At 42.8% G+C, this 13,614-nt stretch overlaps 2 protein-coding genes across 14 annotated transcripts in view; one reads left to right on the plus strand and one right to left on the minus strand.

The window, feature by feature from the left end:
* The window catches only part of Phyhipl (phytanoyl-CoA 2-hydroxylase interacting protein-like), a 41,073-nt gene extending 38,210 nt beyond the window's left edge, over positions 1-2,863 (plus strand). For 2 of the 3 annotated variants that reach the window (NM_001398984.1, NM_001012076.2), the window contains exon 5: positions 1,634-2,863. In NM_001398984.1, the coding sequence (NP_001385913.1) occupies positions 1,634-2,168 (535 nt within the window). In that variant the 3' untranslated portion in view covers positions 2,169-2,863. The remainder of the gene's footprint in view (positions 1-1,633) is intronic. The other variant, XM_063279186.1, reaches the window with a different exon arrangement.
* Fam13c (family with sequence similarity 13, member C) overlaps positions 2,666-13,614 on the minus strand; it is a 122,183-nt gene continuing 111,234 nt past the window's right edge. For 7 of the 11 annotated variants that reach the window (XM_039099240.1, XM_039099237.2, XM_039099241.2 and 4 more), the window contains 4 exons: positions 9,817-9,912; positions 8,173-8,369; positions 6,768-6,869; positions 2,666-4,153 (listed from right to left, as the gene is read on the minus strand). In XM_039099240.1, the coding sequence (XP_038955168.1) occupies positions 4,030-4,153; positions 6,768-6,869; positions 8,173-8,369; positions 9,817-9,912 (519 nt within the window). In that variant the 3' untranslated portion in view covers positions 2,666-4,029. The remainder of the gene's footprint in view (positions 4,154-6,767; positions 6,870-8,172; positions 8,370-9,816; positions 9,913-13,614) is intronic. The other 4 variants (NM_001399503.1, XM_039099238.2, XM_039099236.2 and 1 more) reach the window with 1 other exon arrangement.

The following is a 13,614-nucleotide window of genomic DNA, read 5'->3' on the forward strand; positions in this document are numbered from 1 at the left end:
TGTCCTCAGCCAGGTGTGGTATCATACCAGCCCTTGGGACATTGAGTTGAGAAATTCTGAATTTGAAACCACCTGGAGCTTCAAAGTGAGACGTTGTCTTTAAAAAGTCTACTTCTTTAAAAAAAAAAAAATCCTATTCACTCAGAAAGTGCTGTGAATATTTGCTTAACTATATCCTAAATCTTACAGGCTTTCTTTGTGCATTCTGTACTTTTGTTGGCTAAAAGATCAGCTAGTTTCAGAAATTCTATCTATCCTCACGTGTCTTAGTAGTTTGCAATTGTATTTAGTTCATTGATTAAGTATTTTGCATCAAGGTTTCTGATTGGTTCTTGTGATGGTTTGTATATGCTCAACCCAGGGAGTGGCACTATTAGAAGGTGTGGCCTTGTTGGAGTGGGTGTGTCACTGTGGGTTTGGGCTTTAAGACCCTCATCCTAGCTGCCTAGAAGTCAGTCTTTTCCTAGCAGCCTTCAGATGAAAATGTAGAAATCTCAGCTCCCCCTGCACCATGCCTGCCTGGATGTTGCCATGCTCCTGCCTTGATGATAATGGATTGAACCTCTGAACTATAATCCAGCCCCAATTAAATGTTGTCCTTATAAGAGTTGCCTTGGTCATGGTATCTGTTCACAGCAGTAAAACCCTAAGAGAGTTCTATTTTATGATTTTTTAATATCCTTGAAAATGCTATCTTTTATGTCTTAAAATTGTTTCTTCATTGCCTTATATTTATATACTCTGAATTCTCACAAGTTTCTTTGAAATCCTTGTTTTGACTTATCTTTCAAACATTTCACTGACTGTAGATTGTTTTCCTTTGGAGTTCTGTTTCCTTTGCCTTGGTCTGTGTGTCTGGCTGTAATTGTATACATCTACTGTAGGAACATGTCTTCATGCATTGACATGCGATTCAGATGGCACGCTGAATTTTAGTCAGCTTGGCTGCTTTTGAGTTTGATCATAAACTGAAAAGTGTAGTCTCTGTGGTTTGTCTTGCAATGATGATGTCCCTGGTATCGTAGCCAAGGCGACTGACTCACTGTATGACAGACAATGTTCCCAGACTCCACTCTAGCATTGATGCTACTAGAACTTGGGGACAGTTGCAGGGTGCCTCAGGGTAAGCACAGGAGACTCCAACAGGTGTGTGACTGCAGCCTCTGTCTTCAGAGCACAGAATGTGAAGGAGGTTGTGGGGACGAGGACAGGAGGTGTCTGAACTGTGCAGCAGCTCAGTTCTGGAGCCATCAGACAGGATGGATCTTCTTTGAGTAGACAGCACACGTTTAAACCTTAGCAGTGTTCGCATATTCAATTTTTTCAGGAGTATCCTTTTTAGAAAGGTCACTTGTGAAACCCTTTAGGTACAGATGGAGCCAGTTTTACCTATGAGACTCTAATTGCAAATCAGTTCTTCAGTCCAGGAAATTGACTGTTCAAGATCCCCAAGGGTTGTGGGTCCTCTTTATTTTGGGTCCAAGGCCATGATAAATAGCGTCCCCTTGGTTTGGTTATAGCCTGCTCTTTCAAACCTTTAACGGTGGGTGGTGATTTTTGCGCTGTTCAGATCTGTAAATCAGTCAAATAACCACGATTGCACTGAGCAGCGGCCATTTCCTTTCTCTGGCAGAGATCACTATGGGAACGCCATGCAGCCTTCCATCAAGGACAACAGTGGTAGCCACGGCTCTCCCATCAGTGGGAAATTGGAAGGCATCTTCTTCAGCTGCAGCACCGAGTTCAATACAGGGAAGCCACCCCAGGATTCACCGTACGGAAGATACAGGTTTGAGATCGCAGCAGAAAAACTGTTCAACCCCAACACTAACTTATACTTTGGGGACTTCTACTGTATGTACACCGCTTATCATTATGTGATTCTTGTCATTGCCCCTGTGGGATCGCCAGGAGATGAATTTTGTAAGCAGCGCCTTCCTCAACTAAATTCCAAGGATAATAAGTTTTTGACCTGTACAGAAGAAGATGGGAGGCTGCTGTACCACCACGCCCAGGATGTCATTTTAGAAGTCATTTACACTGACCCTGTGGCTCTTTCCCTGGGCACCGTGGCAGAAATCACTGGTCATCAGCTCATGAGTTTGTCTACTGCAAACGCAAAGAAAGACCCCAGCTGCAAAACCTGTAACATCAGTGTCGGACGCTAACGCCACTTTCGTACCCCCCACCCTGTCTTCCCATAGGCGCATTTCCCTCTGTTGTACATCCGCCATCAGATGTCCCCACTGAAGCATGCATATGCCGCTGTCACCAAAAGCAGACTGTCACTCAGAGCCTTTCCATGTCTCCTCTTGCCCACCCTTGTCCACTTCCAACCATGTCCCCAAGTTGTCCTGACACTTTGTTTGCCTAGATGCTGCAATGCTTTTGTTTCCTTTATGCCAAACATAACAAGACAGTTATAGAGGCCGCTTTAGCGAAGTACAAAATAATGGCTTATAAATGGTGTTTAAATGTGCATCCATTTTAATCTACTGAATAAATATTGGGATGACTCCAAACCGCATGGAAGAGTGTAATTGTAGCATGAGTTAACCCTAAAAGCCTAGAGTCGTCCGCACATCCGCCTTGTTGTTTGACAGTGTTGTTTATGTTATTTATATTAGCTAACAGGAAACAGTTACTGTGCTTTCAACATAATAAATATAATAGAAAAATATTTTATTTGGATGTTGTATAAAATATTTACAATCATATAGAATATAGTTACATTTTAATAGCAATTGTATACATCTCACGAAACCATTTCCCTTATCAAAGATGTAATTTGTAAACCTCAAATAGTTGTGTATCTGTCCTGTTACAAGTAGATGACTTCAATTAAACAAATTTATGAAGGCCATTACTCTGATTCATAAAAGGTTGAAAACGTCAGGTGAATACAGAGAGAACAACACGCTCTGACATAGTCCGTGTCTAGAATCTGTTTTCTTTTCTCCGCCCAAGCAATATGAAAATCTTGAGTTTCTTCAACACCATGCTTAAACATTACAGAAAACAGAAATATGAACAGTGCTGATAATGAGAAAATGTCTATCTGTTACTTGATTTCACAAAAACCAAACCGAGACGTTGGTGAGTGGAGAAAAAGCAAGATACACTGACTAAAGCAAAGAGAAGGTCTCTTGGTGACTTCCAAGCTTCTTACCCTGTGCAGAAGGAATGCAGCTCACGAAAAAGGTATTTCACTTTATAAAGTACAGACCTTGGAACATTAACAAAGATGCATATTCCCAATGGAAAAATAGTTATAGGATCTTAGTATAGGAAACAAGAAAATCAGCAATAGTACTATGGGCACAGTAGCTTATTACTGCAGACACATCTATCCAAAATACCTATTTTAATAGTTTACTTTAATATAAACATTTTTCAGTTATAGACAAAGATAATTCACAAAGTACATGCCATCCAAGTGAACTTTGGTAACTGGAAATGTAAATTTTCAAATAACAGATAGAGTGATGCACTACTTCCATAGAAATAAGAGGTTAGCAGTGACACAGCTGAGTCACTTTACAGTGTTGACCGTCTACAGACTTAGAGGACAAGGTAGTGGATGTCATCTCACTTAAATTCCCTTCTGTCTGGCTGCTTTCCTCCCTGAATGTAGAGCACAAGTTTTCTTTGCCTCACCAATGTATTTAAACCGTGTTCTTCACATACATCAATAAAATCAACTTGGGGACACCTCTAAACCTTTCCTAAGCAGGTAGACTGCCTACGTGTTAATTTTGGTTTAACAAGGTATTAGACGTCTTTTGAAACAATTACATTTGACTCTGGACTTCAGTTTGTCATGGAGGCTTTTGCCCATTCCAATATTACCTATCATTTCCCTATTGAGACGCCTTCTTGGGTAGAATTACGCTAGCTCTCCCTTCATCAAAACAGCTAATACTATCTCTAAAGTGCTTCCGCTTTCAGGACATCAGAACTACTGAGCAAGAACGGTAGAGGAAAATAAATTTGACTTCTATCTTTAGAGGAAGTGATCAGAGCCGAACCTCAAATTGTTTTGGCCACATCCTGCTTGCTGATGAGGACCTCCAACAGCCTCAGTTTGGCTTTTATGTGCTTGTATGCACAGTACTCGTCTGCCATTGGCATCCTGTCTTCCTTCTGTGGGCTTCTGCAGGAAAGAAGACACAATCTATTAGTCAATACTCGAGCCAGGTCTTAAAAAGATCCTCTTATAACTGATGGGCCCGTGGCTTCCAGGTGGCTCTCTTTTAATGGTGCCTTCTTGACGTCCCTTTGGTCTCATCCCACCCCTGCTCCATTTCTCTAAGCAGCAGCAAACGTTGGCCACGTGTCTTTGCCAATACGAGACCCCATGCCTGAGCACAGAACAATGGTGCAGGTACAAAGACTTGAAGAAAAGGCAATGGCTAGAGCCTCCAATATGGCCTTTCCTCTCGTCCTCTTACTTCCGGTAGTTCCATAATCGTCCTGAAAACACTGCAGGGATTCAATTATACGAGTAACCCATAAGTTCATAGTGGCAAGACCTTCCCAGGGGCTGCCTTGTACGCTGGGAATGTTTCCAAGTTTCCTTGTGGTTAGACCTGTTTCTGCTGATGGGAACTCCTGTCCCTTTGACGGAAGTAATCATGAGTCCAAATCATTTGAATTGAGACCAGTGCCATGGCTCAGTGGGTAGTGACGGTGACTGCTACCAAACCTGATGGCCTTATGACCACTTGGTGGAAGAAAGAACTGACCCCCCAAGTTGTTCTCTGGTCTCCGTTCATGTGAACACATCCATAGTTTCAATTGCAATGGCTCTCTTTCTGCACACTAATTCAAAGGCTGGGCATGTTTCAATGCATAGACCTTGCTTGGTCCACACACAGTTGGAGTGCGCTTGTCCTATTACCATACTTACAGTGTCGCTACATGTATAGAAAAACAATTCTCATGGTCGTTTTAGCTTCATAAATGGATTAAATCTTAGTGGTAAATCGTCTTAAAGAAACAAGATAACGCTATTGTCTTGCCATGTAACACAGTTTAGTGTTAATAAATGAGCGTTTTCTCATTGAGATGACATGTTATCACCACAAGAGGACATACAGTTTCACGTAGATCAAGCGTGGATGTATGTTAAGTAGGTTTAGGCAGTGTAAGTACAATGAAATGAAGTGTTCCCTCACTGCAGTAGGGCATGGATGAGCAGCAGTCCTGGTTTTCTGCATACCCTTTCTTAGATATAACCTGATGCATGGACTTACACAGAGCCACAGTCAATGACTACTACTAAGAACAGGGAGAACGATTAAACCACCATTGTTGCCAAAAGTCATGTGAAATAATACTGAGAGATCCACAGGCAGACTCGTCACACTGAAACCTCCCAGAATCCATTGCACACTGTGTTCGAACGGGTCCATGTGTAAATTTCTTCAGGGACCTCAAAGTAAAGAAAAGACTATGTGTGTGGCTTAAACCTAATTAACTCATTTTTCATGCAATGACTATTTAAACTCAAAATCCTGAACCCACAGCAGATGTTTGGCTGAATGAAGACCCTCCCGCTGAATAACTTTAAAGAGGAACTTAAATGCAAATCAGATGTGTGCTTAGAGCACCTAGTAAGCCTGTCGCTTTGCCTTGCCGAGCCACAGGTTTCTCGCCTGGGAAGCCTACTGCTGATGGATAGCAAAAGAGAAAAGCTCCCAAGGACTGTGAAGCAAGCCCTCTAGGTGGACGTCTCACGATGCTTTAGTACAGTCCCGCTCCCTTACAGCTGAGAGGAAAGGACAGCAAGGCAGGCAAGAAAGGCAGTAGATGCTTAGAACCTCGTAGTCATCTGCCATTTAGATTGTGACTTTGGCAAAGTCACATGCTTGCGAGAATGTCCAATCTTTTGACATTTTTGCCCAGTGTTGTTGTCTCCCAAGTTCAGGCTGGAAAACACACAACCTCGCTTTTTAAAATTTTTTAAATAAATGTCATTGTATTGGGTTTTGTTAGGCCATTTGCACTGCCGTCCTCTGGGAGTTGTGACAAGTTAGAAACGCTGATGGCCAGGGCGTTGAGACTAATGTCCTGTCATAGTCCTAGCTTTCAAACTTATCCCAGGAGACAAAGTGTTGCAGCTTATTGAGGTCAGAGACTGAGGGCAGCTAAGTAATTTGTCTCTTCTCCAAAAGACACTAACATTCATTACCTGATTCTATATGGAACTTTGTTGGTAACGCAATAAAACAAATTACTAGGAATTAATGGGTGTATTCCAACAGCTGGGTTGGGATAGAAAAATATAGGAAGACAGGTGGGCCAACTAAATATTTAAGGGAGCGAAAAATAGCTATGAACTTTTTGACTAAAGCTTGGAATAAAACAAACAGGAATGGATGGTGGTGTTTAGAACAGATATTTAAAGGAAAACATTCGTGGAACAGGCAGAGAATACCTCGTAGAACCTGAGAACAAGGGCGGAAAAGTAAATTTTCAAAAGGCTTAAGATAATCAGTAGTTGGGGTGAAACTCATGCAAAACACTTTCAGAGTTAAATTTCCTTTTTGTAAAGACTGAAGTTAATACCTAACAGCCATTAACAATATTCCACAAAGCATCCCTAACACTGTTACCATCAGGGTATCACATTGGAGAAAGCACAGTCCCCAGCAAGGATTTACCTCTCAACTACTGTCCTACAAAAGCAGAGTTTATTTGGAATTATAGTTCTTTAGGAAATGTTAGCATTTAAAACAACAAAAAACCTCTCCACTCACACTTACCTTCCCGTCTGTTTAAAAAATTGTTCTTCAAATTCTCGCAGGGTTTTCCGTAGCCTCTTCTTGTCAGCCCTAGTTTCTCGGAGATGGTCGAGAAGGACAGGCCTGAATCAAGTGAAAAGCATTTGCTGTTATTAAGCGCTAGCCTGACTAAATGATCATGCCTGTGTTATATCAGAGCAGCACCATGGGCCCGTTATCACGGAAAAGTGATTATGGGAGGGAATTCTGAGTAAGGGAGTGAATTTATAATGTGTGCCTCAGTGTTGGAACAGCACGTGAGTCTCCTATTCCCTAACATTAACAGTGTCGTGGGCAAAGGAAAAGGGTGGTGTACTGCTGTCAGAAATGGTGATGGTTATGATGCTATAACAAGGTGATGGGGGCGGGGGTAGGCATCTAAGTGTTTGTTGAAATAGATAAACACAAGAGGAAAAATATTATGGCCTTGGAGTGTGGGGAGAAGGGCAAAGCCGTTGGGAATGAAACTGAACCAGGGGAGGGCTGACATTCCACTGCCGTCTACTTCATGGTAGAATTTATCTATTATGCTTCCAGAGACTGAATACTAACGTTTTCTCTGAGCATTTTCTATAAACCAAGTCTATCGATCTCAAAAATGCCCCCACCTACCCAAGTTGAGGAATGACTTTAAAAAAACAAAGAAACAGATACAATCCAAAGGTTGGGGAGAATGGGAGAAGGAAGAAAATATGTTGTTTTTTACAGCAAGCTAAATATTATATGCTATCCCTCGTTTTGCCTCGTCTCCATGTGGGACACGCCCTAAGCAGACTATATAATGCATGTTAAAGATGACCTTAGCATGTGGGTTGTCATGTGCAAACCCAAAGCCCACATGACCAAGGGGTACCAATCACAGAGTGAGTAGACGTCAAAGTCCAGACAGTTCTGAACTGGGGAGTCATTCAGAGACAAAGACCCACTCGTTGACTGGTGGCCAGTGTGGTTACCTATCTGGAACACCATCTGCATGGAACCTATCTGGAACGCCATCTGCATGGATAGAGGAAGAAAAGAAAGGAAACACTCTGGCCATTGTTGCCCCTCTAAGGATCTTATTCCTTTGGGTTCAAAGTATCAAAGACCTGCTCTCCTTTGAGATGGCTCAGGGTTCCAAAGGGTGACAAGTAGCAGCACACAACTGAGAAGCAGGATCAGAGTAAATCGCACATCAATACTTCTGACATATTACGATTCTCCTGAGCTCGTCACAAGCTCTGTCTTCTGTATTTCCCACTTAAGCCAACTGGATGGTGCGTTTTTTTAGGTCTGTTCTCTGCTGGATAGTACGTTTTAGGCCCTGAACAAAGGTTGGACTTTTCATGTATGGGTAAGCTACCCCAGCCTAGAGACTTGAGAGCCCACACCCAGGCTGCTCACGCACATGGTGGCCTCGTGCAAGTTGGACATGGAGAGAGCAGGATGCTTCCCTTCTTTCTTGTCATCTGGTAGCAGGGTCCTCATGGGCTCCATCTCCGAGTGGATGAGGTGATCACTGACGGGTAGGCGGGACACTGGGTCTGGTAAAGAAGGTGGTTGACTTCCCTGTGGACAGTCTTCATCAGAGTCCTCTTCCTCCTGCTTGTCACGAGCAAAGCCAAATTGTCACAGAGCGCTACATGTCCCTTGAGCACACAAGAGGACTTGCCAGATCCTAAAAGCCAGTAGACACCCGGCCCGCATGGCTGCTGAGACCTGGACTGGAAACTACCAAGAGCCCTTTCTCGTTTCCGTTAAAAACCTACAGAAGTCAATGAGAGAAGAAGCATCCGTGCTGGGCTACGGGGCTTCCCAACTTTATCTGTATTCACTGGGCCAAGGAAGATGGGCATCTGGGACCTGGCTGAGTTTGTACCGTTAAGCCAAGTGGGCCCTCCCTTCCCCCAGGCCTTCTGTGCTCCAACATCAGGGCAGTGATATGGGTTAGGGCAAAATGCTTTACAGACACCTTAGTCAGAAATTGCAACACTCAAACCCAGAGCAGGCCACGGTCAAGACCGAGGCTGTGTAGGTGACAATGTCAGAAGGGCCCTTAGAAGGCCAAAGAAGCAGCAGTTATTCCTCAATCTTTCAGGAAGTATGACAGCCTAAGGGTTTTCTTCAAACTTGAAAGGCCTACTTCTCTTCAAGCTATTCCTCTTCCTCACAGGGAAGATTTCAGACAGAACGCGTCACTCTAACGTTCTTTAAAACACAGAGTCGTAAGTGTACTCCAGTAGATTTAAATTCAGAGTTGTTAACATTTGCTGCTTTCTCCACTGATGCTTTGAGTGGCTGTTTTGAAATTGATGGAGCAGGATGCGTGGTGCTTCCCTAGTTCTGTCTGCCTATAAATTTGTTTTCAGAAATTAGCCTAGTTCTATTTTGGTATTTTTTTTAATTGAAGATAAATTTATTTTACATCTAGTCTAGTATGATCAGATGGAGCCAAAACAATGTTCCAATATTTCAAATAATACATTACCAATTTATTAGCCACCATACAGGGAATGGAGAGATGCTGTCTCTTCTTACTGTGTTAAAAATTAGATAGTGCTGGGGCTGGGGAGAAGGCTCAGTGGTTAAGAGCACTGACTGCTCTTCCAGAGGTCCTGAGTTCAAATCCCAGCAACCACATGGTGGCTCACAACCATCTGTAATGGGATCCGATGCCCTCTTCTGGTGTGTCTGAAGACAGCTACAGAGTACTTATATATAATAAATAACTCTTTTTAAAAAATTAGACAGGTCCACAGTGAGAGCCATTGTGTCTTTTCCTTGCCCAAAAGAAGGGTTTAAAAAAAAAAAAACGAATATTAAGAGTGGTCCAATCTGCTAGTTTGGTATGTTCTGTTTCACAGCAGTTTGTGGTAGCCATCACTGTTAAGCACTGGGCTAGTGAGGACCATAGGAGCTGGTGAGATCATACTATACACAGCTAGGAAGGCCACTTGTTAACATTGATGGTGCGGTCTATGCCATGGCACTAAATAACATCGATTTGAGGTGCTACTCAAGGTTTCCAGAGAGTGCGACCATCTTTACTTACAATCGTTGGGATAAGGGATGGTGTCGACAGGATTTGCTTGAGACCTCTGCATCGGTCATAAAGAGGCTTTACGGGGTTCTTGTCTTGCTTAGTTGCCTGAAAAATAGAAAATGCATTCTGATTTTTTTCCCTCAGACAATATTCTCCCTGTGCCCACCACGAGATGGGGAGCCATCCCAGAACCCATACAAGCTTGACAAGCGGTATGGACAGAGATATGGTCCATTCCCTAAGGCCAAACAACAACGGGTCATGTTTGGAAGCCGCAGAGATCAGAGCACTTGAACACAGCAGTGATTAATGGGAAGGAAGTAAAAAGAGGGTGTCTGCTGCACATCATTTCTCCTAGGAAAAAAATCCCATAAGGGGTAGGGGGCGAGCACAGAAATTGGACCCTAAGGCTTTGTGGACTAGTCTGCAAAACACGAGTAGTGTTAAACCTCGAATTTACCTTTAAGTGACCAATCAAGACCTATCACTTTTTCTTCTGAACAATTATATTGTTTGGACTTTGGTGATTATATTTATGAACACAAACTGGGTACAGATATCCGCCCACTATTACACACATAGAATGCACACGGCCTTACTAATTCAAACAAAGGGGTTAGAGGTTCAGAGCTGCTTCCAGGCTTCTCCAGAGGCAGGCAGGTTTTCCAGTTGACTCGCTCAAGTTCCAACTAAAGCAATTCCCTGCCTCTTAGTATACCGATGTGTTCTGTGCCCGTCACACATGACACATCCCTACACACCATTGTACCAGGTCAGGTTCCATATAAAAAGTCAATGTCTCTCTTGTCTGCTTATCCACGTATCTATCCAAAGTGGCCAAGCCCCTCTTTTCCCTTGTCCCCCACATATCCACATGCTGTCTCATGCACTAACTTACTGTATGCTCATTACACACGGCCTTCCCTCCATTCTCAACCAATGGTTCTTCAGGGTGGGGTATGGGAGGAAACAAAGTCACCACATAGTCACCCGCATGGTCTTTTATGGACGCACCTACTACAGAATGTTAAAACTCTGCCTTCCCAATCTGTCTTCCCAGAGACGTGAGACAAAAGAACATAGCTCCCCGGTGACATTTAGGATGTCACCCATCAGAGCTACAAGCCACCCTGGTCCATGTTGATCTCCCTGCTCTGTGAACCTCCCTATTTCAATATTGGGACCTGAACTTTTCTGTTTCAGTCTTACCTGCCCAAAGAAAGGTTCACTGGGGCCCGAGATGCCGCCATATTATTTGGCTTCTTACCACTATCTACCGTATCCCTGTCCTGATTACTAAGAAGTTCATAGGTACAAAGAATTCTAAGTTTTAGTAATCTCCATATGTGTGTATGCGTGTGTGTATACAATATATATATATATGTGTGTGTATGTAAAAAAAAAATATATATATATATATAATTGCCTTGAACTTAGAGATCTACCTGTCTCCTGAGTGCTGGAATTAAAGACCACCATTGACCTGGCTACATATGATCTTCTATGAGCATACACACACACACACACACACACACACACACACACACACCAGGCTGTAACCTAAGACTCTGTATTCTCAGGAGAAAGAGAATTTACTGTAGAAGTCTTTTAGTTTTGGTTCACACCCTTAAGCGCCTTTAATTTTCTAGCCAAATTCACTCTTTCAACATTTTCTTAACATCTTTACACACACACACACACACACACACCACATTCAGTCAATATGAAGTCCATAGGATTTTAATACATTTTAAGAGGGAAAATATAAATGTAAGCTCAAAAAACAGTTTTTCTTTTCAGTACCTCCCTGGGACTTACATTCTCTAGAAAGCACAACAATGTACCTGGAGCATTGGTCTCTTCTGAAATTCGACTGTGGTTTTTCTACCTATATGCCCCCACCCCAGTTTCTAGGATAAACCAAAAGGGGGGGGAGGGAGATCATGACATCTGCTGCAAGATTATGTCTTCTAGGTATGACCTGAAAACTGCACCCATGTAATCTCAACCCTATGGCAGGCTAAACAAGGCCTGAACAACGGACACACCAGTTTATAGACAACATGGGTAGGGGAATCTTACAGGGCTCCACCCCAGGACAGAGCTACAGGAAACTAACAAATATAGAGGGAGAATTAGTCATCCCTAGGGATGAGCCCCCTAATTGGTCAAGTGGTCGGCCCTAAAAACATGCACATAAGCAACACTAAATGGACTTGGCACACTGTATTGATGCATTTGTGTGCACACACCTGCTTGCGTGCATACGTGCATGTGTGTCTGTGCGTGCACACATGTTAATTAAAGAGAGGCCATGAGTTTTAGAGGGTGCAGGACAGAGACAGGAACTCGACAGCATAGGAGGAATTAGGAATGAGAGAAATTATGTGATGAAAATGTATTTTAATTTAAAAGAAAATAAAAAATTAAAAATACGCAAGTACAAAGAAGCTTTAAAAAGCATATATATATACATACACATATATGTACATATACATATATACATATATGTGTATACACACACACACATGTATGAGAACAAGGAGGCTCTAGTATCCCTGGATAGTAGATAAAGACTGAGATACGCATACAATACACACATGTCCTCTGCATGCTAATGATTTTACTCCTGGGGTTGTCACTGACTAATCTCCAAGTAAAAACAATCATGTGAAGCCAGCCCTCCTGTGGGCCTCAGACACAAAGAAATATCAACCAAGTCCTAAAAGAACAACAACAAAATAACAACACTAGTTTCCTATCCAGAGGAGGAAAATGTCCGTTTTATCGAGCTCCCTGAGCAAAAGCACATTTAGAAGTATGAGTGGAGGAATGAGTATATTTAAAAGGAAAACAAACGCAAGGTTAAATCTGCTTTAGCTCCAGCAGATTTGTCCTAAGTAACCTCCTGACCAGCGCCAGAAAGAAAACATCTGGGCTAGCAACTTTGTGGCAGTTTGGAATGCTATCTTCCCTCCCGGTTGCAATGCCAGGCCTAAGAAGGCGAGCGGCCTGGGAAGTGAAGAATTGTCAGCATGGCAGAGTGAGCGAGCTGCCGACAGATATTACCCAATGGCGTTTTGGGAGAGCTCTCTCTCCCTTAACCTCCCCTTCCATTTATGCCGCATTCCACAGCAGAAGAGGGGAGGGCTGACTGGTATCATTGGGGTTTATCTGTTCATAGTGACCTAGAAAATGACACCCATCACCCTGGATAGCTCTCTGGCTAGTTTATGTGGACAGTGTAGATAGTTATTAGTGAGCCATATCTTACTCAGTGTGATTCCCTTCACGAATTAAAAAGAGAAAACATTTTTTTTGTAGTGCAGATGGCCAGCAACATACAGGAGTAGAAAAAGAAAATAGATTTGTTTCCAATGATTTTTCTAATGATTATCTCTTTTTCAAAACACAAAATCCCTAAGTAAAGGAGGGTGATGGTGTAAAATTATAAAAATATAGCGCTGTCTTTTTACCCGCTCTAGGTCTGGTACTGCAGTGCCTCAAAATATCTGCTAGATATCTTAATCTCAGTCAGCAAAGCGTCTCACCCGCTCTGCTCCATTTCATATCACATCTGAGCCTGGCAGCAATCGCTCTACCCATCTAGTTCCCAAGGCAGGTTTCCATGCCAGAAACACACATCCCAACTCCTTGGTGGCCCAAACTAGCCACCGTACACTCTCTTACACTTAAATCGCTACATAAAAAGAACACACAACACGGGGCTGGGGATTTAGCTCAGTGGCAGAGCGCTTACCTAGGAAGCGCAAGGCCCTGGGTTCGGTCCCCAGCTCCGAAAAAAAG

The sequence above is a fragment of the Rattus norvegicus genome, chromosome 20 (assembly GCF_036323735.1).
Source record: "Rattus norvegicus strain BN/NHsdMcwi chromosome 20, GRCr8, whole genome shotgun sequence".
In the NCBI taxonomy this organism is placed as follows: Eukaryota; Metazoa; Chordata; class Mammalia; order Rodentia; family Muridae; genus Rattus; species Rattus norvegicus.